General features: G+C 41.2%; 1 protein-coding gene across 1 annotated transcript in view; it reads left to right on the top strand.

Annotated features, from left to right (window-relative positions):
* The first annotated feature begins 8,141 nt into the window (after nt 1-8,141).
* The window catches only part of MKI67 (marker of proliferation Ki-67), a 28,326-nt gene continuing 11,817 nt past the window's right edge, over nt 8,142-24,650 (top strand). Inside the window, exons 1-9 of the mRNA XM_063101622.1 lie at nt 8,142-8,233; nt 13,336-13,414; nt 13,510-13,625; nt 16,525-16,591; nt 18,838-18,883; nt 21,879-22,054; nt 22,939-23,260; nt 23,351-23,469; nt 23,579-23,750. Coding sequence (XP_062957692.1) covers nt 8,142-8,233; nt 13,336-13,414; nt 13,510-13,625; nt 16,525-16,591; nt 18,838-18,883; nt 21,879-22,054; nt 22,939-23,260; nt 23,351-23,469; nt 23,579-23,750 — 1,189 coding nt within the window. The remainder of the gene's footprint in view (nt 8,234-13,335; nt 13,415-13,509; nt 13,626-16,524; nt 16,592-18,837; nt 18,884-21,878; nt 22,055-22,938; nt 23,261-23,350; nt 23,470-23,578; nt 23,751-24,650) is intronic.

Raw genomic sequence — 24,650 nt, 5'->3', positions numbered from 1 at the left:
AAAACACGTGCTGCTGGATCCAGCAACTACAGTTTGGGAGATCTACACTAGGAACATAATCAATGATATCCAAATGAGGTTTTTCTCAAGATGGTCATCACGGCATTACTTGTAATAATAATGCTAGAAAAAAGTAAATGTTCAAACACAAGAAAATAGGGAAGGTTATCAAAGCTGTACAAGTATTTACTAAAAGTGAATAAGACGATGTTTATGTCACAAAGCTAAATAAAAACATAAGAATTAAAATGGTGTGTGCATACACATACATGCAATGATTATTATTCAAAAAATTAAAAATATGATTCTACTTTTTGGGCCTCTCTGGGTGACTTTATCTGCCTTCTACATTTGTACATTTTGCAAATACTTTATAATCAATATACACAGTACTAACTTCCTAAATTAAAAAAAAATTTTTTTCAACATTTTATTCATGTTTTTCGATGCCATGTTTTGTTTCAATTTTTCTGTAAACTCAAAGAGTTGAGATCAATGCCCTGGTTTCTCCGGGGGTTAAGTCGTGTGTGGGCAGGTGGGGCTGATGCAGAAGCCCGGTGGCTGGCGCAGGTCCACACTGATCAGGGCACATCCAGATGATTCCTCTCCAGGAGACTCCCCCAACTCCCTGTTCCAGGAGTGCTTCACCCATCTGCCAAGCTCACCTCCTCTCCTTTCCCAGGAAGGATTCCGGGCGGCGGGGGGAGGAGGGAGAAAGAACAGAACAACAGCCCCTTCCAGAAAGGAGCTCTGGAACCTCCAGGAAGGACGAAGCCCAGGGGGCCGAGTACAGGGAGAGGATGGAAAGATCAGAGGGCCCGGAGCGCGGACGCCTCCCTCGCTTGCGCGCGGCCCGGCGGCGGCATCTGGGGCAGGTGCAGGGGCAGGTGCAGGCGTCCGCGCTGCAGAGTCTGGACCGGGTTCCGGAGCGCGGTGCGGGCGGTGGAGGAGGAGGCAGGGCTGCCGCTGAAGCCGGATCCGGATCCAGGTCCGGTGCTGTGTACACCGATGGCTGAGAGTCCAAGGTGCCTGGCAAGGAGCTCAGACTGCGGGGCTCCCAAGACCTTTCTGGAAAGTTGAAAGCTGATGACCCTCCAGTGTCAGAATGCAGCTGCATTCCTCCAGCCCTCTCCCCAACACGTCCTGGAGAAGGCTTGGTTTTGAGGCCTCTTTGTACTGCTGACTTAAATATAGGCTTGTCTGCTTTTTAAGGTTGTGGAGGTAAGCTGAAAGATACTGGAGTTGTCAGCCCTGAGCAACTGATGAATTCTTCTGAGCATATGAAGAAACCTGGGAACTATTATGTTACAGTTGTGGAAGACGGAGCTCTAGGACAGAGTGTTGCTACAGCAACTCTGATCAAGGAGCATCAATTCATAGATGTCGTCCTTGGTGAGGAACGCGGGAGAAAGCAGCTTGGCAAGTGGTGATTATCAACCTTCACTTCGCTAAGTAAGAAACAACTGTTGTAAGAGTCCCCTTGAGTGTCTACGGCAAAATGCTGGTTTCTGTAAAAGGTTTGGATATACAGTAGCTGAAGTAAACTGCATGTGTTGGAGGCTGCTAAAGTAAAAATGTTTTAAGAAAGAGCGTTGTCAAAGGCGCACATGCTACAAGACTATTCTCTTCCTAGAGATAAAATATTTTGTTGCTGCAACCCAGTGACCTCCATACATACTGGACTGAAAAAAATTGTAATAATGCAAGTACGATGATATCTAGATTACATTGGACTGGTAGGATATGCTGTGAATTTAGATTACAAATGAGTATTATAAAGGGAATGATTTTTAACCAAAGGAACATATTTTTAATTTGAATCTTTTCTTGCATTGTATTTTTCTAAAGTTTGGCTTCATTTCTTGGTAGTTGAGGGTATGTGTAGTAAGGAGTTATGTGTCTGTTACCTGAACTGCTCATTTAAAAAGAAATATACATTGAATAAAGGTGTTTATTATCACATTCATAAAATTAAATAGTTTTGTTTCAAAGAAACACATCTAAATACATTTAGGACTGTATTATTTCCCATATACTAATTACGTAAAGCTGGATACATTAGCTATTATAACTAAATATAGTGCAGTATATCATTTCTTGGTCCTAATACTGGCAAACACCCCAGTCAACCTGTAAAAGTAGAGGAAATGAAAATTAACTTAAAAAATCGGACAAGACTCAAAGTGAAACGATTTAAATGTCTTACTAAAAGCTCAAATAGTTCTATGTAGACAAAGTACCAACTGTCTTCTCTGTAAAATATCATAATCGTTCATTTCTTAAAAGCAAGTATAATGACGACGTCTAAGGTACTATTCAACAGTGAATTAGTGAATTTCGGCATATGCATTTTTGCCCCAATTTCTCTTTTCAAGGATATCTGAAGCTTTTCTTTTGAGTAACGTTTTTATAAAAAATGGAATATTACAAAATTGAAGGGAATATTTTTAAATGTATCATATTGCATTTATCACATGTTAAAATGTTGATGGAAGCTGTTCTATTCGATGTGGTTATAATGGTACTGTTATTCTGGTCTGAAGTAAGAATTAGATACTTTATTAATAGTTCTAATAAAGCAGTAGTTTTGCATTCTGTGTTTCATCAAACCCATTCACAGGATGAACAGCCTTCTGTTAGGATCATGTGTGTGCTTTTCTTGAGTCTCTGTTGAACTGCGAGGTTAAGTCATGGTTCATAAAACTTTAGTTTTGTGTTCTCTTTGTAAAACAACTTGGAAAGTAGAGACTACCTGTTTCTTTTCCTTTGGACTCACGTCACCTCCAGTGGGTTTTGGATTCTCCTCCAGGCCGTCAGCTGAAGTTTGCTTTCCAAAACAGCAGGAATCTTTTACCAGTAGAGGGCGCACAACTTACCTGCTGATGACCGCAGATGAACGGATCTGTCTCTCACCACAGCAACAAGCGAGCTCTGTCTTTTCAAGAGTCCTGCACAACAGTAGCTTTATTAAGCAAATTATGGTCATTAAAAACCCGTATTAAAAAATAAACTTAGTGAAAGGCAAAATTAAGTGCTTTATTACATTTCTAACCATTGAACAATTTGAGGTAAAATTGTCTGCAAGGTTGGTATTTCAATAAATCCCTTTAAATGATGTTCTTAAGGTCTTCTTTTAAATCTGTGTAGGAAATCGACTTATATAGTAAGGTATAAAGTAAAAGTAAAATTTGTGTCATGAAGATAATGGTGATCTGCATAAGGGTACTTTAAAAAGTTCATGAATAGATTCCTATTACCTTCTAATTTTATTTTTCCACGAACTTTCTGAAGTACCCTAGTATTTAGCTTTGTTTGACGAGAGTAAACGTGAGCATGGATAAAGCTGTATAAAACATTTCTTAATATATGAACTGTGTTCACCACATTTTTGAACATTATTTGCTTCTGAAAAGGTCTAATGAAACAGCAGTTGTGATTTTTACATGCGTTTCATTGACTCTAAACTCTAAGTTTAGTGAACAATATTTTTCCCCTTTAATGGCACCTAAAATAAATAATGGTGTGGTCGTGATGGGATGGTAGATTTGATGAAGTGCAGCATGTAGGTAGACTAAGGGTGGGACGAGGGTTTGTAAAAACAAGGAGTATTTCTTTAACGGGCTTCAAGCCGTTCTGTGGATGACCTACCCTTTCCTTCAGACACGAATTGAACTCCCTCACTTCCAACCCCAGACTTCCTCAGTGAATCCTTAAAAATATACTTGAGCTGGAATTTGAAAAAAATAAATAAAAGGAAGGGGCGAGGAGGCAGGAGGCCTCAGGGCACATACGGTCTAGAGGGCCTGGCAGGAGGCAGGAGCCTACAGTAAAAGCAGTTGGAAGCCTCTGAGGGGTGTGAGCCGGGAAGGAAACTGACCTGGTTTGGCATCTGCAGTAGCGCACTCCGTGGTGATGGCCCTACAGAGGGGCCTAAGCAGAGGTCCTGGAGGTCAGTGTGGGCCGGAGGGCGGGGGGATCAGATCCCGTCATCCTCAGGGTTGGGACTCAGGGAATGGGGACGCGCTAGCAGAATTGGGGGTGGGGAAGAAGTGTGTTCCCATCTCTGCTTTGGGAAAGTTGCTCTCACAGAGGCCCCTTCCCAGACAGGCCAGGCAGAAAGCCCAGTGGGCAGATACCGGGATGTCAGGGAGGGGCAACCCCGCAGACCCTGTCTTCCCCGCCACCTGTGTGAAGGATGAGAGGACCTCAGCTTTTGACCTGGGTAAGGGTTGTGTGGGCCCTGCTCAAGGACCCTGGGACATGGGGCAGACAGGAGCTTGGGCCCCAGTCAGCGAGCTTAGCTTTGGGGCTGGGGTTGAAGTTGGGCAGATGCTCTTGGGCAGTACAGGTGTTTAGGCTTTGGGGCTTACAGGACATGGAGGGGTTTCCAAGGTCTCGGGGATGCAGCCCCTCTACCCCCCAACCTTTGTGAGCAATACAGTGCCCTGACCCCATTTCAGAAGAACCCCAGCCCATCCCTTCTCCTTGCCTAGTGCGCTGATTTCCCTCCCCTGAGCCCCACGTTAAGACCTTTGTCTCCACTGATTGGAAAGCTGGAGGGGACATGGGAACAGTGATTAAGGGACAGGGGAGGGGAAATGAAGTTTGGGAGGCTGGATGCTCCCTTGATGGGTGCAGTGACCCCTAAATGCTGCCACTTGAGGGTCCTGGGGCCTGGGTAGGGAGTGGGGAGAACAGACAGGATCTGGTGCTTCCCGTGGACTTGCGGTCACCTGTTGCACACCGTTCTGGGGATGTCGCGATTAGACCTCGCCCGGGGGGGGCACTTTTGGGGGAGCAGACCACCCTGGAGGGAAGCCCACGGTGTCCCACCCTGTGCTCCCCTCTCCAGCCGCAGGGGGAGAAAGGTTAGGGATTAAGGAGTTGAAACTCTTTCCCAAACCAGGGGCCCTACAGGCCACCTCTGGCTGAGAGTGGTGATGCAGGAAGGAGCCTCAGGTCAAGTTCAAGAAGGAAATTTACAAAGAAACAAGAGCCAAAGCTAAAGAGGCTGCCCTAATAATAGGGAGGGGCCGCCCCTTGGGAGACCTGCCAGAACTGATAGTCTCAAAATTCCGTCTCTACAGGGCTCCTTTTGTCTTCCAACTTGTGTTTCTACTCCGGGTCCTCCACCAAACTTTATCCTAAGGTGACTCACATATCTTGTGCTCGAGTCTTTTATCCACCCCCATTCTACTTATCTGTACATCTATTTCTCTCTCTCCCACTCTCTTATACACTTACACACATATTTACTAAAAGACAGTTAATAAAACAACATAAATGTCTCAAATTTTAATAAATATTTATTGCACATAAACTCGAATTTTATTGGAAATACACCCTTTAATCAGATGGATGGGCACTTAAGGGAATTGTTGAGTGGTCTCCATCGGGTGCCTAGAGCGATATCCGTTTTAAGTTTCAGGCAGGTGAGTTTGGCAAGTGGGACAATGAAGGAGCAGTGAGAAGGGGCCCAGGGGCAGGGAGCTCCCTGGAGACTCTCTCTCTGGCTGATTGATTTGGGGCCTGAGTGCATGTGCACTGTGAGGATTTGGAAACTGATTCCCTGAAAACTCCCCAAGTCCGCATACTCCCTGGAAAGGCTTTTCCTGCCCATCCTGGGTCCCTGGTACCCTAAGTACAGGGTCTCTATTGCTTGCCCTTGTAGAGACTCTGCTAATGCTGTGGAGGAGTCTCAGAGCCAAAAGCCAGCCTGGGGAAAGGTTACAAGGGGTTCTCCTCATAGGAGTGAGATCTGTGTTTATAATAAAATCTCAGGCTGTGCGCCAAGCTAAAATCCAACAGAAAGCATCGCTGCAAAAGTCTGTCCCACAGAGGGAAGGTCCACCATCTGACCGCGCCCCTCTGTCTTTCCTTTAATTTCCTGCGCTCTCTCCAGAATGGTTGGTTTGTACTCCAGTGCTTGTAAGATTATTGAACAGACATTCTAGCACCTCCTAGGTCTAATTAGGCTGCCTCTGTGAGTGAGGAAGAACTGTTCCTGAAAACAAGCAGTAATTAGAGGGACAAAAGTAGCATTTTATGGGGTTATTCAGAGGTGAGCTTTGTTTAACGGAGCAGGAAATGGAAACTAATGCGGCAGAAAAGGTTTATAGGGTCCCTGCATTTATTTATCTACATCTGCCTTGTCCCATACAATTTAGAGCTGGCTGTCCTGAACATTCGCATTGCTTTCTTCGGGGTTTCTGTATTTTCACAGGCAGCCTATTTCTGTGTTGTTGCTTTCGAGCAGAGGGGCTCAAATTTTGGGGTCTCATGGTCTCTTTACACTCTTAACAGTTACTGAGAACCATGGACAACTTTTATTAATGTGGGTTATGTGCATCTGTACTTGCTGTATTTGAAATTAAAACAAATTTTTCACAGATTCATTTAATTCATTTAAAAGTAATGATGAACCCATTTGTTGTTAACACAAATAACTTATTTTTATGAAAAAACCTTTATTATCCAATACCAAAAATTGTGAAAAAAAAGTGGCATTCTTTCACATTTTTGCAAATCTCTGTAACACCTGGCTGAATTCTCGCAACTGCTTCTGCATCTGGCAAACTCCACCCCAGACTCTTGAGAGAATGAGAGTGGAAAGGGCAAATATCTCTAGCGTCATCACAGACACGGCTGTGACCTCATGGACCCCCTGAGGGGATTCTGGAGACCCTCGGGGGTCCCCACTACGCTGTGAGAGCTGCTGCTCCTGATCAAGCTCCGAAGGGTATGGGGGAGCGGGGCATAACGGGTGGATGCGGAGGAAGGGACGTCACCACAGGCATGTTGGGTCCCATTTACTTGACCCTGCGTGGGCCCAAGGGAGCTGCCCCCACCCCCCACCAGGCAGGTGGCCCCAAGATGGAATCCTGTGCATAATTATTTTAGGAGTTATCCAGGTTGTCATGCACCAGGTATCTTAATTGGAGAACTTTCCTGATGTCATAGCAAAACGCTGTAAATCCACTTTTGGCGACAGTAATGATTAGGTAGGTAAATTACAGTATTCCAAAGCCATCAATCTGAAAGCAGGAGAGAAGAAGCTCAGTGGAAACAGCCTCTGGACTCACTAAGCGGATATCACAGAATAGAGAACGATGTGCACATGATGCTCTTTTCGTGTGTTTTTGAGAAAGAGGATAATACATGTGTAACGGGAAAAGACGCAGAAACTACTTAAGGTCACCGGTCCTGCTCGGCGAGCTGTACGGCCTGGGGAGGAGGGTCTGTAGCTTTAACAAATCCTAAATCTTGCAGCGGTGGGCGGTGTCCCACGTGTCTGGTGCCTACAGAGGGCAGGAGGGGCCACCTAGGCAATGGGAACGTGCCCCGCGCCTGCCCTTCCACGCTGCCCCCTCCCCCAGCGCCGGCGCCCGGCAGGCCCGTCGCCCCGCCCCCCACGCCGTCCCCGCCCAGCCCCGCCCACCTCGCCTTCCCATTGGTCTGCCGCCGCGCCTCCCGCCCAATCGCAGAGCTTAGCGCCTGAATTCGAATCTCAATTTTCATTTGAATCTGGTGAACGCAGCGGGCGGGCGCGGGCGCGGGCGCGGGCGCGGGGGGCGGCGACGCGGGACGACAGGCGGCCTTCTGCGTGCGAGCCGCGGACGCCGGACCTCGGGGCACGCGACCGGCGGGGCCTCCGGGGCCCTGTCGCGGGCGGGGCAGAGTAGCGGGGACTGCGGGCCGGGCGGGTGGGCGCGGCGGCGAATCCTGCTGTGGACTTCGGAGACGACGGGACGAGCGGAGCAAGCCGTGCGGCCGACTCGTCCGAGGTGAGCCTCGGCCGGGGAATGGCGGGGGCGGGGCCGCGGGGACACTCCGGGCTCTGCGGGGACCGGGCCTGGGCTCTGGCGAGAGAGTCTTGGTGGGAACTCCCTGCAGGGCGGGCCATGGGGACAGCGTCGTGGCTGCAGGTCCCACGGGTCAGTTAAGGAGTGGGCCGGGGCGGCGGGATCGGGGAGCTGGACAGGCGACCCTGTTTGGTCCCTTGACACGTCACTTCTTAGGTCCTCCGCTTTCAGAGTGTCCCACCTGTTTTGCAGTGCAAGAGTCGCTTGTAGGTTTGCTTCTGCAAACGTTCTGAGTCCTGTCCTCCCTAGACGGGTTCTACTCAACGTCTTGTGTAGAAAATGGGACCGACGGGACACCTGGTGACCATCAAGAGGAGCGGGGTCGACGGCCCCCACTTTCCACTGAGCCTGAGAACCTGCTTGTTTGGAAGGTGAGCCCCGCGCGCGCCCACGTTTCAGCTTAGATATACGGAAATGCCCTAATCCCGGTATAAAGTCCGTAAACATGCTCTAGGATTAGTTCCTGCCCTCCGGTTTCCCTGGTTACTTCCCTATACATTTTCACCTTGACGTAATTGTTTATTACTAAGGAAAAGTTTGAAAATGTTCATATAGTTAAGTGTTTTTTTTAAAAACAAGCAAAAGTTTTTAAATTGACTTGATAGAAATCTTGCGATTCTGAAGCCTAATTCACTCAGGCAGCCTGTAGAGGACACGGTGTGCACCGGAGTCCCTCCCCACTGGGCTTTCCGTAGCTATTCTGCTGGACGCTATGGGAATGAAGGAAGGAGGTGCAGCCCTTGGCTCTTGGCTCTTTTTGGAAAAAAGAAAATGGGCAAAAAAGCCCTCTTGCTTGTGTTTTGAGAACTATTCGTCCTTGAGAACTGTTGCCTTCCTGTTGTGGTAATTACCCCATGTCAGGGTAAGAGGCACAGTTACTAACAGCGCCCCCTTTCATGCTTCAACGCGTCTCCCTTTGTGGCCTGGCTCCTGATCCCCATGCCGGCCTGACCCCATTCTCCCAGCCCTGTCTCCTACCAAGGTCAACCCACCTAAGGCATTCCAAGCTCTTGCTCACCTTGGTGCTTTACACACTTGGAACTTTATGACTGTAATTTTCTGCCCACCCTGGTACTTGAGTGATTCCTTTCCCGCTTTCGGGTATGTATTTAAATGTTACCTAAAAACAAGGCTTTAATGCAAGCTTGTCTTTCCTAGCACCACAATTGCAGTGATGAGTTGTTGGTTTGCCTCTACTGCTATACTAAGCTCCCCAAGGGCAAGGACTAACTTGTTAATAGTTAGGTACTCAGGTTCAGGAATGGTGACTGGCGTGTAAGAGGTGACCAATATATTACACTCTGGTAAGTGTGCAGTAGAAATATGGGCTGGAGATGGGGACTTGCAATCAGTAGATGGCAATGGTTCTCACAAGAGGCCCATTTTACAAGGTGACACTTGGCAAGATCTGGAGATGTTTTTCTGTTACCATGGGGGAGGGACTTGCTGCTGTGATGACTGAGCAGAGGGCAGGAGTGCTGCTGAGCATCCTGCAGTGCACAGAACAGCCCCACACAGAGAAGCATCTGGTACAAAATGTCAACAGTGCTGAAGCTAAGAAACACTGATTGACAGTAATCCTCCTGCCAAACAAATTTTCATTTCCAATGAGGTTGTCTCTCTTTTGCTGGGATGTTGTTCTGATACCTAAAAATCAAATTCTCTTCTTGGCGTAGAAGAAGCTGTTCACTTTCCCTAGCTTCCTTTCTCTTGAAAAGATAAAAAATAAACATTTCCATCTCAAATGGCAGCTATTTTAGTTAGTCTACACTAAGTACCTAAGTATTTTTTTATACAACATTTTATAATTTAGAAACCAATTTGTAAGTGTTTGGTCATACGACATGGGTAGGAAAGAGATATGCTTAGACTCCAAAAGTTTATTTGGAAAACAGATAGGACATTACATAGTTTGTTCAAACTTTCTAATCCGCAGGATAGAACAGGAACACCACACTCCAGGAACCAGCTAATGAGCTCTTAGGGTTATTAGTTTATGTGTAGGTTTATTCTGCTGTTTGGCCATATGTTAGCTTTCTGTGGAAAAGACCAGTCGAATCCAGATATTGGTTTTTGTTGCTTGCAGATTAGTATTTTTAATGTCAGCAGACTTTTGATTCTGTCAGTTAATAGAGTAGTTTTAAAACAATGAAAAGCTCACACATAATGAGCATTTACTAAGGGCCCAGCAAATGAATGATGTATACATCTCATTTTATGTTTGAACAACACCATGATGTAGGAGCTAATGTAATCTCTTTTCTGTATAAGAAGAAACTGAGGCACAGAGTACATAAAATACTCTGCTTCGGGGAATGATTAAAGTTTTTAAACATACATAACAATACAAAGAAACATATTTAAACTTTTTTTTTAAAGCGCAGAGTGTTATTCTCCAAAACTGATATAATTACACTTTTTTGTCTAAGTATAGCTGTTTATATAAAAGGTAATTCAATTTGTATTCTAGTATTTTCTGGGTTTTTTTGTTTTTTTTTTTTAAGGCTCGTCATGTGAAGCAGTGGTAGTGTGGAAGGAACAAAGAAATCTGTAATTGGTTGTGATCAATTAATCTGAAACACCACTGCCCTCAGACCACCTCCATCATAATTATTTTAAAATACTTTAGGTTTTAAAGATCTAAAGGAGTTGCTTATACAATACTTGTGAAAATCATTTGCAAATGCAAAGGTCATTTATGTTGCCCATTTTTTTTAATTTAAAAAAATTTAATTGACACATAATGTACATATTTGTGGGGTACAGTGTGATACTTCAGTACCTGTGTACACTGCATAATGATAAAGTCAGAGTAGTATCCATCATCTCAACAATTATAATTTCTCTGTGTTGGGAACATTCAAAATTCTCTCTTCTAGCTATTTGAAAATATAGAATAAATTATTGTTAAGTATAGTCAACCTAAGTGCTGTAGAACTCTAGAACAGCAGAGAATAGTTCTAGAACTCTGCAGTGAGAACTCTAGAACAGTTCTAGAACTCTACAGTGCTATAGAACCCTAGAACTTGTTCCTCCTATCTAGCTATAATCTCATGCCTGTTACCCAACCTCTCCCTTCCCCTCCCCTTCCTGTCATCTAGCTGCCACTGTTCTACTCTCTACTTCTATCAGGTCAACTTATTTAGCTTTTGCATATGAGTGAACACAGTGTATTTATCCTTCTGTGCCTGGCTTATTTCACTTAACATAATGTCCTCCAGGCTTTTCTAATTTGTCACAAATGACAGGATTTCATTCTCTTTTTTATGTCTGAATAGTATTCCATTGTGTGTATATACTACATTTTCTTTATCCATTCATCTGTTGATGGACACTTAGGTTGTCCATCATATCTTGGCTATTGTAAATAGTGCCGTAGTGTACATGGGAGTGCAGGTATCTCTCTGACATACTGATTTCCTTTCTTTCGGATATATACCCAGTAGTAGAATTGCTGGATCATATGGTAGTTCTTATTTTTAGTTGTTTGAGGAACCTCCACACTGTTTTCCATAATGGCTATAGTAATTTACATTCCCACCAATAATGTATAAGAATCCAGGAAATTCTTAAAGGGCCATGAAGAATGATTACATTGTATAATGTTCAATATACCAATTATCCTGATTTAAGTGTCACATATTGCACACAGATACACAGGTAATGATATTCAACTCTACCCCACAGAAATTGACTATGTTACAATTTTTTAAAAAAAGAATTTCCCTTTCTCCACATCATGGGCAGCTTTTGTTATTTTTTGTATTTTTGATAATATTCATTTTAACTGGGGTGAGATGATCATTGTGGTTTTGATTTGCATTTCCCTGATGATTAGTGATGTCAAGCTTTTTTTAGATACACTTGTTGGCTATTTGTTTGTCTTTTGAAAAATGTCTATTCAGATCATTTGCTTATTTTTTAAATGGGATTTTTTTATTTTTATTTTTTTCTTGCTGTTAAGTTCCTTGTATGTTCTGGATACTAACCCCTTTCTGATGATAGTTTGCAACTATTTTCTCTCGTTTTGCAGTTTGTTTCTTCACTCTGTTTTTTGTTTCCTTTGCTGTGCAGAAGTTTTTTAATTTTATATAATCCCATTTATCTATTTTTGCATTTGTTGCCTGTGCCTTTGAAGTCTTATTCATAAAATGGTTGCTTAGATCAATGTCCTGAAGCATTTCCCCTATGTTTTCTTCTAGTAGCTTCATAGTTTGGGTCTTACATTTAAGCATTTAAGTCTTTAATCCATTTTGAGTTGATTTTTATATATGCTGAAAGATAGGGGTCTATTTTCATTGTTCTGCATGTGGATCTCCAGTTTTGCCAGCACCATTTATTATAGACTGTCCTTTCCCCATGTATGTTCTTGGTGCCTTGGTTGAAAATCATTTTGCTGTAAATATGTGGATATATTTCTTGGTTTATTATTCTGTTCCATCAGTCTATGTGTCTGTTTTTGTGCCAGTACCATACTGTTTTGATTACTGTACTTTTGTATTATACTTTGAAGTCAGGTAATGTGATGCTTTTCTTCCAGCTTTGTTCTTTTTCCTCAAGATTGCTTTGGCTTTTCAGGGTCTTCTGTGGGTCTGTATGAATTTAGGATTTTTCTTCTATTTCTGTGAAGAATGTCATTGGTATTTGGATAGGGATTACATTGAATCTGTAGATAGTCTTGGGTAGTATGGTCATTTTAACAATATTAATTTCTTGCAACCTATGAACATGGGTTGTGTCCTCTTCAATTTCTTTCATAAGAGTTTTGTAGTTTTCCTTGTAGAGATCATTCACCTCCTTGGTTAAATTTATTACTAGGTATTTTATTTTTTAGTAGCTATTGAAAATAGAATTGATTTCTAGATTTCTTTTTCAGGTCATTTATTACTGGTGTATAGAAATGCTACTGATTTTTGTGTGTTGATTTTTTTATCCTGCAACTTTACTGAGTTTATCAGTTCTAAGATTTATGTGATAGTCTTTACATTCTTTTCTATGTGAAATCGTGTCGTCTACAAACAGGGACAATTTAACCTCCTCATGTCCAGTCAGATGCCCTTTATTTCTTTCCCTTGCCTGAATGCTCTGGCTAGGACTTCAAATGCTATGTTGAATAAGAGTGGGGAAAGTGAGCATTCTCATGTTGTCCAGGTTCTTAAAGGTGAATTCCTTCTCTACCTAATTTGTTGCGAGCTTTTATCTTGAAGGAATGTTGAATTATATCAAAAGCTTTTTCTGCATCTATTGATAATGAGCATATATCATGTTTATTGGTTTGTGTATGTTGAAACATACTTGCATCCCTGGGATAACTACAAAGATCATTTACATTATACGTGTCGTTTTGTTATTCCTTTATGTCATTACATTTACAGATCAAACATACTAATCAAATTCAGTTTTATTTTGAAAAATTGAGGTAAATTTTTAAGAAGTTGCAACAACCAAAAATAAAATCTTAATTTATATTAAGGGGTATCGAATGTGACATCCGTATCCAGCTTCCTGTAGTGTCAAAACAACATTGCAAAATTGAAGTCAAAGACCAGGAAGTAAGTGGATTTTTGGAAGTTGATTTTTAAAACTTTTTAATTCACTATTTACCCATTCATTAGTAACACATTTTCTCCTTTCTTTCCGCTTGAAGGCAATATTGTATAATTTAAGTTCCACAAATCCAACACAAGTAAATGGATCTGCTATTGAAGAACCGGTACAACTGAAACATGGAGATGTAATAACTATTGTTGATCGATCTTTCAGGTAGGTAAAAACTAATTGGGTTAACAATAAATGGCACATTCTGATTAACCATAAACTAGTGTCTCAGTTCTGCTGGGGTCCTTCGTTAGCGTTGATGAATATTAAATCTTTCGTATTTTCATTCTCAACACTAATCTTAATCTAAGAGCATATGGATCCAGAAGGAATGACGAGTGGGGTTCAATGCGATAGAATTCAAGGATTTGAGTGCAGATAATTATGTAGCAGAAGGGTGACCTAGTCCTAAAGGAGTTTGTTATTTTGTGAATGTTGTGAAACCTCATGAGGTTTTTAGTTTCTTTTTTATTTTAAAGCAGAATACACTCATAGAGAAAGGTACAAAACAAAATATACAAGTCAGTTTATCATGATGTGAACACCCTTGTGATTACTACTTGTTAGGGACTGAATTGTGCAGTACCCAAATTCATATTTTGAAGTCTTAACCCCCAGTACCTTAGAATGTGACTGTACTTGGAGACAAGGCCTATAAAGAGGGATTTAAATTAAACTGAGGCCATTATTATGATGGGCCCTAATTCAATGACTGATGTCATTATAACAAGAGGAGATTAGGACACAGAGAGAGACACAGGGAAGCAGGTGCACAGAGAAAAGACCATGTGAAGAGGCAGGAAGGGGGCAGCCGTCTGTAAGCCGAGGAGAGAGGCCGAAGAAACCAGCCCTGCAGACACAGCCTCCAGAACCGTGAGAAGTGAGTTTCTGTTGTTTAAGATATCCAGTCTGTGCTATTTTGTTATGATAATCCTAGTAAATTAATACACTGCCGAAGTCATAAGGAACATTTCCAGAAGCTTCTTTCATGCTGTCTTTACTCACTGCTTCTTTTTCTCACTAAGTAAATCACCATTTTGGCTTTTGTGATATCATAAAATTCTTTGGAGTTTTACTGTCTGAGCATGGATCTTTGAATACTACAGGTTTGTCTGTCTTCATGGCACACGTGTGAGAGTCACAGCGTGCTGTGTGTCTGTGTAGTGTGTTCATTCTTACTGCATAAGCATTTCGTTGAGAAAAACATACACAAGATACACAAAAATAAATATTTATACACAGTTTTCTTGTTCTGGAAGGGCATTTGAGTAATTTCCAGTTTTTGAAATGTGTTGAGGTGTGCCTTATTAAATATGATTAATTTTTTACTAATCTGTCCTGTGTATTTGAAAGTATTGTGTGTTCTACCGCCCTTGGATGCAGTGATCTCTCTCTATATGGATGTGAGATTCAAGTCTTTTATATTCTTAGTAGTTTTCCCCCTGCTTATTTATCACTCTAAGAGATATGTTGAAATCCTCCACTGAGGATTTATTTCTTTTTCTTTTTTTTTAAACTCTATTAGTTTTTGCTTTAGTCATTTTAAGCCTGTCCAATGGCATTCAAATTTAGAATTACATCCTCCTAGTGCATACAATTCTTTATCATTTAGAAACATCCTCTACCTTTAGTAATACTTCTTGCCTTAGTGTTTCCTTTAGATGATAAATATATCTACTGTAATTTCCTTCTGATTAGTGCTTACATAGTGTAACTTTTTCCACCCCCTTGATTTCAACAGTTTGTGATCCTTATGGTTTAGGTTTTCCCTTGGAACCTGCTGTCAGGTGAAATTTTGTTTTTAATTGGGATGTCCTCCTGATGGATTGACCCTTTTATTATTTGACCCTCTTATTACCATAAAATGTCCTCTGTCTCTATGAACAACTTTTGTCTTAAGGTCCGTTTTGTCTCATGTTAGTGTAGGCACTCCAGTCCTCCACTGGTTGCTGTTTGCATGGTTTATCTTTTCCCATGCTTTTACTTTCAAACCATTTGTGTCTTTAAATCAAAATTGTGTTTCTTGTAGGCAGCATATAATTGGATCATTTAAAAAATCCATTCTGCTAAATGGATCTCTGCCTCCATTACTGCCTTCATTTGTATTGAATAAGTATTTTCTAATACACCACTTAAATTCCCTGGTCATTGTTTTTTACCATGCTTCTTGTGAGTTTGCCTTTATTTGTAAAGACTATTTTTATTTAATATAGACTTCTATGTAGGAAGTCTTTGACACGGAACCAAGACTAGAACTATTTTCCGCAAATGAGATACTGTTCACGTTGAGATCTATTGAGATGATTACAGACCTCCAACAGGACTGGGAATGGATCTTAGGAAGATGGACTTGGTTCAGAACTCTGCTACCATGAGAAGCAGTTCCAGGTGCCTGACTGCTTGAGATTTTACTGAGGTGGCATCTAAATTCAAATTGGGCCATTTTGAGTAGGTTCCCAATTTTCATTATTGAAAATAAAAAGTTGCTTCTATGAATTGACCCCTGAGTTCTGTTAGAACGATTATGAATCTTGTTAAATGTAGCTTTCTACAATGTGCCTGTCTTGTTCAGACACAGATTTTGTGGGAAACTGAAGAGATCATAGTGTCCTAAAGTGAAAGTATGGCTTTGTAGTTAACCTAAAGTATGTGACTTCACAGTGTTATAAAAAGTCAGGTGCCACCAGGCTTGTTGGTTGACTTTCAGGCCATCAGATAACTTCCATGGGCATTAACTGTGGTATTTTGTTGTGACAGCCCTAAAGTTTTGCTCTCAAAGGTAATAGGTTCTCACACAGGAGTGACTCAGGTATACTGCTGAATTAGACCCAGGCTAGCCAGTGATCAAAAGTTATTCTGGGTCTACAACTTATCTAAGTCAACTTACCTAAGTTTTTACTATAAATACTTTTCTAACTCTAAATTTATTTTTATGAGAAAGGTATATCTTAACAAAGCTTGAAATTTGTTCCTCGATCCTTAGACATTAATCAGATATGGAGACTTTAGCCATAGGGTACAAATCTTTGATTTGGATCTGTGTTTGTCATTCTATGCACCGCAGGTATGAAAATGAAAGTCGTTCGAATGAAAGCAAGTCAACGGAATTTCCAGGACAAAAATATGAACAGGTGATGGTAAATATCCAACTTTGGGCTCTGATTCTTTTTTGATGATTTGAAATCATTTATATGCACTTTGATGAATGATTTCTTACTTTAAATCAATGGTAAGGGAGGATTGCTTAGTAGTTAAAGTAGGAAAATGTAACTAAGCTTTTATAGCACGTTGAACTTAGGTTATTAAAATAATCTAAAACTATATTTTCTCTTTGCTATTCAAAATGAGAACATTAAGTTGTTCTTATGCTTTTGGCCAAAAAGGCAACTAGTGTATGTTATGATCTTATCTTCTTGCAGACCTGCATTTAGGGCAACCCCAACACATAGAAATAACATTTGGGGACTATATTATCAGGTGGTTCATTTTTCCTCCAAGTCATTGTACTCATCTATCTTTATGTGTCTGAAATAACCACATTATGAAAATGTAAAGTGAAAGTATGGCTTTGTAGTTAACCTGAAGTATGTGACTCCACAATGTGATAAAAAGGTGCCACCAGGCTTGCTGGCTGACCTTCAAGCCATCAGGTAACTTCCATGGGCATAAACTGGGCGAAACCCAATTTAGCTCTCAAAGGTAATAGGTTCTCACATGTAAGTGACTCAAGTATACTGCTGAATTATACCCAGTTTAAGTCATTTTTCCCTCCAAGTCATTCTACTCACCTTTGTGTGTCTGAAAGAACCACATTATGAAAATCATGTGAGTGCCAAAGATGATTACCAATTGTGAAGGACAGATGGAAGAGGGTACTGCACTTTGCCATGTGAGAGAATACTATTACTTGAGCATATTAGCGCAGAACAGATATTCCAATGGTATAGCACATGAAAACACAATTCTGGGCACATGCTTAGAAATTTAACGGGATTTAGTAGGGTTAAGATGAGTCCTGAGAATTTCTGTGTTTACTACTTTTTAGGATACTACTCCAGCTAGTCTCACGTGGTCTGGTTGGAATTCCTTGGCTTAGGAGACTAATCCTAGGTGCACCTGAAACTAGGAACAGGCACTTGAATGTCAAGGTCCCTGCCATGTTAAGTATTACTTCTTCCCTAGAGGGTGACCCTCATGTTGATCCTGCTGCTCCTCAGCTCTGGTGGCAAAAAGCTAGTTTTTGAGGTATGCCACACCAGCCACCACCCACCTTGTTAGTAGGCGTAAAGAAATAAGCCAAAAAGCTCATTGAACTATGGGTTAGACACGTGGCACTCAACAGTTTATGAACTGTTTGTTTTGTTCCTAGTCTGTTATAAAATAAGGATTGAAATCGAATATATAGAAAATTGTTACAGCAATTTGGCAGGAAAATCTTATGACCTGAGTATAATCATACAAAAAATATGGGATTATACATTATACATATTACATTTTATTAGTAGTTCATTTTTACTGTTTAGTCATAAGATTCTTGGTCTACTTCAGATTGGAAATGAAAAACTCATCCTTCACACAGATAGTTTTAGAAGCAATGTGTCAGATAACAAGAAACTTGAAATTGATTAAGAAGTTAAATTCTTTGCTCTTGGTAATATTTTTTGGATTTTTTTCTTAATAATCCAGATATGCTTTTCCTTCTTTGGAACAGCAGGCCTTTATGTCTTACATATGTGTTATTCTCTAGTTCTTCCGCACCTGCCCCCCAACCTCTGGAAAAAAATTCTGTAAGAAGAACATGCAGGCTCTGTCTGTGGGGAGCCCAGTAGAAGGTCTGCGTCTGATTTGCAGGCTGAGGTTGCAGTGCCTACAAAGGCACTGTTTTTGTTTGTGCCTTAACTTCAAGGCTCTCAGGTGTACCCTAAGTATCCGTCAGCTGAGGGGGCACACATGCAAAGTGGAGCCTTCAATGACAGGTCCTATGGCCCACTGATTGTAAAACTGATTATAAAGGCAATAAATCTGTGCCCATGGTGGGCGAATAGATCTTCAGTGAAGGTGATATTTAATTTTTGCTTTGGTTCTTCTTCTGTACGATGTGGGAAATAACTTTAAGGAAGTTATACAAACCCACTAAGGTTTGATTTAAGCAGTTTTAAACCTGGGGTTTGTTTCCTATTGTATCACTTACTATGTGTTTTTAAATCAGCTAAGAAGTGCTTGTATCATGATTTGGGCCCATTCTCAAACAAAGTCTCTAAAAGTTACATAGAAGCAGTTTTTATACAGAAGATAATAAGAACACTATTTTCATTATTATGATTGTCAATATTTAGGAAGACATTTAAATCACTGTTTTTGTTTTCCCTCTTTACAGAAACCATCACGTCGTGTCTCAAGATCTAGCTTCTCTTCTACCCCTGGTTAGTAGTTATTTGATTTTCCGGGATCCTACAAGTCAGATCTTTGTATAGCATAATGGCAAGGAAGGGTCAAAAAGAATGCAAGCAATGAGGTGTACGGGCTGTCAGTGTAAGATTTTGTGTGGTACCATTAACATGTCAAACATAGGCAGATACCTGAGCTGCTTCTCCCTAGTGATTGATGGGGTACCATATTTAACAGAATTCAAGTATAAATAAATTGCTTGTTCACTTGTCAACTTAATTCTGAGTAGTTTGATAGCTCTGATATCTGATACTGGTTATTGGAGGCTAATGTGACTTATTTATTTGGATTGTCCTTTAGTATCATAAGACTTAAAAATTTTAGGCATTAAGTAATTTGTAGATTAAGTGAAAAGCTAAGTTATAAGACAATTTGAAACAATTAACATTTTGCATTCCACAAATGTTAATCTTTGAGAAAATGCTGAATTTCTGTTTCTTATTTCATAATTCATTGCCAAGATGGGAAAGATCAAGATTCCAATACCCATTCAAAACTCACTGAAGGAAATGTTTCAGGAAGCCCTCTGGTACATGTCAAGAAGGTCAAAGGAGACAGTACTGCCTCACCTGGCTCAAAAGACACTGTAGCCCAGGAAATACCTAATGTCATTCATTCCTCAGAACATCCTGCACACGATGGCAGAAAGGAAAGAGATCCCACTTCTGGGGTTTTTGAAGAAAATTTCAGGGTAACAACATCAGTGACCTGTCTTGGAGAGTTGAAGTCTTTTCCCTCTACACGGTGTCTTAACGATAGCAAAAAAGGTGAATCTCCCTTTAGGAAGCTTTATCAGTCAATGAAAGAAGAGTTGGATGTAAAATCACAAAAAGGAAATGTACAGTATCATAGAAAATCAGGATCACAAACTGAGTGTACAATAGAAAAAGAAAGCACTGATGATTTACAGAGGGAGACGCAACTATTGATCTCACGTAAATCAAGACGGAAGTCTGGTAAAAGCACCCCCATTAAAGTAGACCTTGCTTCTCCTGAGCAAGAAACTAGCCGGACTGAGGGAAACGGCCGTGGTGTGGGGTCTGTTCACTCTTTTAATGAGTCTGTGAGTTCCAGCATTCCTCTCTCCGAGACGACCAAAATGAAGACTCCAGTACAGTATTCCAAACAACAAAGTTTGTCACAAAAACATAAGAATGAAGACCTATATATTACTGCTGGAAGAGAACCTGTAGTAATTCTGGATAAAAGTGAAAGCTTCAAGGCAGATGATAAAAGAATTACTCCTAGGAAGCTTTTATATAGAACCCAAACACCAACTAAAGTTGAAGGTGCTGCCAACTCTGGCAATAAATCAGAAAATCTTTCTTCCAAAAACAAAGGGAGTATGCCTGCAAATGTGGAAGTTCTACCTGCAGAAACAGAACCTCAAAATCAGCAGTTTGTGACTCTGTCGCTTGTTCAAGCTGAAAGAAAGATTCAAAAGGATTCCCTCAGTGAGCCTGAGAAATTGGGCACACCAGCTGGACAGTTTTGCTCTGGGGTACCTGGTCTTAGTTCAGTTGATATCAGCAACTTTGATGATCCTATTAGTAAGTTTATTTAACTATATTTTTTTCCCCTAAAAGATTAACACCTTCCTTATATGTAGATATTGATTAAATGAAGGTCTCATTAATTTATAATGATTGCCTTTGTGGTAGAGAATCAACTAAGCACTTAGGGTAAAATGATAAGACAGACCTGTTTCATTGTCTTAGCTGATAGAGTCATAATGAAGACCTGGATAATTACAACAAGGAGTAATAGAGGAGGTACAGGTTGTTAGGGAAATACACAGCAGGGGCTGTCTAAGGAGACAGAGTGGTCCAAAAACATATTTAATTCTCCTTTTCCATCTAAATATAGAATAATAACTGCTTTCCACATGGGTTTTAATTCTGAACTACAATCAGCTGTATCATATGAGTTCAGTCATTTGGAGTAAATCACTGGAAATCCCTTGGAAATTATTGAACATAGTGGTAGCTCTCAGGTGTTTATACTGTTCTCAGAGTCTCCTATAAGCAGTTTGTTCTAAACACTGGACTATATCATAGGTTTACATATATGCCAGGCAGAGTTCTACATGCTTAATAGACATTAACACCTTTGACCCTCAGTGAAATAGGAGTGCCCACAAGTGGATTTTCTTTTTATCTCCATGTTGCAAATTGGAAACTGACAACACATGGCCACAAAATAAGTGGCAGAGATATGACCTTTATGGTAGGTGTGGTAGCTCCTTGGCATCTCCTACACTTTTCACGACTGGCTTATAGAAATACAAGGTCTCTAGGCATTCTGATGCAGTAATCTTAATATCACGGCTTTGTTTCTGCAGATGGCTCACAGTGGTGGGGGTGTATGGATATCTGTAAAATTAGACCTGTAACCGTCAGTCACGTTGTTCCATTGAGTCTTGTGAAGAGGAAGCGTCACTTAGACAAGGGATTTACTCTAACTAGTGGTTCAGAACGATGCGCAGTGGGCGGTGGGGCTCATGGACTGACTATCAGAGTCACCTGGAGAAGTTTTCCACAGTGCACACGTTCTATGCACTGGTAGGTCTGGGTGGGGCCCAAGCACATGTCTTTGTAGAAAGTTCTCTGGCCCCTGCTAAAGTTCCATCTCCATCATCCCCCACCCTCCATCCTCGCTCCAAAGTGAAAGCTACTACTGCAGACTAGTCACTTTTTGAGCTATGTCCACGTGTAATTTTTCAATATTTTAAAGAAAACCTCCGTACTCTCAAAATTGGAACTAGATGTCTTAGTGGTTTCTCCTGAGAGCTTTCAAGAATTCTTGAAGTAGCTTTAGCTTTATCAGTATTACAAGAGAATCAAAGTGTGCTATGGATGTCAAATTCTAATAAATTTCTAATGGGTTAGTCTTTAACACTAACTTGAAATAAATCTTAAGTCTTGGTATGTTTTTTCATTGATCTTTCTACGTTTGTCTTCATTACTTTAGATAAGTGTGAGGGGATGTCTTTGACAAGAAGGCGTGTGTCCTTTGGTGGTCATCTGAGACCTGAGTTATTTGATGAAAACTTGCCTCCCAATACACCTCTCAAAAGAGGAGAAACTCCGAGCAAACGACAGTCTCTGGTAGCTCACACTCCAACTGTCCTGAAGAAAATTATCAAGGTAAGTTTAACAATTAGGATTACCATTCACGTCTAATGGCTCACACATGGTACATATTCCTCCCAAAATCCTGACACTAGTAGAATTAGAATTTCAACTCTTATTTTTCTAACAAATAAGAAAAACAAAAAACTGAGTGAAAGCTCATTTATTTGGGTGCTGGAGAATGAGCATCTGAGTTCCTTAACTGGCTGTTCTGGGGCCAGCGTGGTGGGGGAGGGGAGTCAGGGAGGTCTCAGTCCTTTCCCGTTTAGCACTGAAGCCCCCAATGCCCACATTTACCCTCATAATCACCCTTGGGTTACAGCTGAAAGATTCAGGACGTATCACCATTCATAACCACAAGCATTGCTTTCCTTTCTTTTAGAATTATAAAGCTATATAGGCTGTGTTGTCCTCCCTTGGTATTAGATATCTGGAAAGATGTGGCCCCATAGCTCCCCTTCATAATTGGACTTGGCAGCCTTCATTTTCCTCTTGTACCACAAGGAGTGGAAAGCCGTGCCAGGCTCCCCTCCCGTTTTATACCTGCTCATGGAAGAGAGCAGCCCCCCTTCCATTAGACCACAGGGGTGGGACGCACACAGCTGGTATTTGCTGGGATTGAGTTGGAGCACACTAGTCTCTCACTGGTCATGACATTCCTTCCATCTTTCCACCTGACATACCTTCGTTCAGATTGTTTGTTGCTTCTATTTCCTTTCTTTTTCCTTAAATGAATGAGGCAGTCTCACTTCTACCTTAGCCTTGAAAGACGGTGGTTTAAGTGTCTGATGTTTCTAGATTTAAACAGCTGAAATTCTTAATTGAGTGAGTTTTTAACAGTCATTGCAGAGTTGTCACGTCCTTGGTAAGGTTTCTTATGAACATTTCTGTCTTGTCAGGAGCAGCCTCAACCAACAGGAAAAGAAGAGTCTTTGGAAATCTCTTTGGAAGGGACTGCACAAAATGTGTTTATGAGCTCTCCAGCTCCCAGTCCTGGGAAGACTTCTCCAGCTGCGAGTGATCAGAGGCAAAGGTCACGCAAGGCATCCCCCATCTCTAGTAGGGGCAAATCACCTCATCAGACAGATGTTCCTAGGGGAGGCGGGAGGAAGAGCGGCAACTTGCCTGCGAAGAGAACTTCCATCGGTCGAAGCAAGCATGACATTTTACAGATGATTTGTTCCAAAAGAAGGAGTGGTGCTTCTGAAGCCAACCTGATTGGTTCGTATTGTATTGGCAGACTCAATATTAAGGTGAATTTTCTCATTAACCCTAGTTGTAAGAAGTTTTACCGTCTTTTCCTTTTGACAGTTGCAAAATCATGGGCAGATGTAGTAAAACTTGGTGCAAAACAAACACAAACGAAAGTCATAAAGCATGGCCCCCAGAGGCAGCCGAACAAAAGACGGAGAAGACCTGACACTCCGAAGGTATGGAGTTCCAGTGTGAATCCCTTCCTCATGCATACTGATGTTCTTTAAGATTACTTTAGGGTATGCTCATGCTTTGATGTTTTATCTCCACACGTTTTTTCTGCAGAAGCCTATGGGCAGTGTTCACAATCAGTTTAGCACAGGCCACGCAAATTCTCCTTGTACCATAGTAATAGGGAAGGCTCACGCTGAGAAAGTCAACATGCCTGCTCGGCCCTACAGAATGCTGAACAGCTTTGTTTTCAACCAAAAAATGGACCTTAAGGAGGATCTTTCAGGTAACAAGATAGCTTTAACTCTTATAAATCATAACCTTTCCGACTTCTACTTGGGACTTTGTTGGTGTTTGCTGCCTTTGTTTATCTGTTGTGTGTGGGGTTACAGAATAAACAATTGGGTTAACTTCCTGAGGTCATAGTATTCAAGGAAGATAAAGCGAGTTTGGAGTAGGACAGGTCTGACAGTTTGGGGGATTACATGTCCTTTATGAAGTAGGTATGGAAAGGTCAAGTGCATATCTTTGCCTGGAGGGCAGCTTATGTGTGGAAAGACTGGAAAGTGCCTCACAGTGATAAAAGTGACTTGCTCTCATGCTTACCCCTCTCCCTGCGGTTGTTGTACTCATGGGTTGTCTCAGAGGCGAATCATTTGTTTTTGAGCAATATTTTGCTCATTCAACATTTTCTTTCTAGGTAGCTTAACTCTTTCTTGAAAGAAAGCCATATGAGAAAGTTCCCTTTAACTGTTAATAGCTGAGCAAATGTTCCCACTCGATTCCCACTCTCAGGAGAAATGTGACCTGACTCTTGTTGTAGCAAGTCAGAACCATGGCAAGAAAGCAGATTTTAGGGTTATGTTGTATAATTTGTCCAATGGTTTCTGTGTACAATTTGGGAGGGAGGTGAACTTTGAACTCTGTCAGTGTAATCTTATTTTTATATTATGGAAGATTATGACTTGGAAGAGTATTGTGGTCCTAAGTTAATTCATGCAAGGTTACTTCTAATTAGAGTCATTTAGATCAAATACAGCAAAATAAAAACAGAAAAATAGAAAATGGAGATATAGGTACACATATGTATGCTTATGAATTATAAACACACATAAACTAATTTATATGTTAAAAAATGTTAAAAACAAATCCTCAAAAATATTTTTAAAGTAAGATAAATAAAACT

This window comes from Cynocephalus volans, chromosome 7 (genome assembly GCF_027409185.1).
Source record: "Cynocephalus volans isolate mCynVol1 chromosome 7, mCynVol1.pri, whole genome shotgun sequence".
NCBI classification, from domain to species: Eukaryota; Metazoa; Chordata; class Mammalia; order Dermoptera; family Cynocephalidae; genus Cynocephalus; species Cynocephalus volans.
The sequence above is the reverse complement of the archived record's forward strand: the minus strand, read 5'-3'. Positions and strand labels throughout refer to the sequence as shown.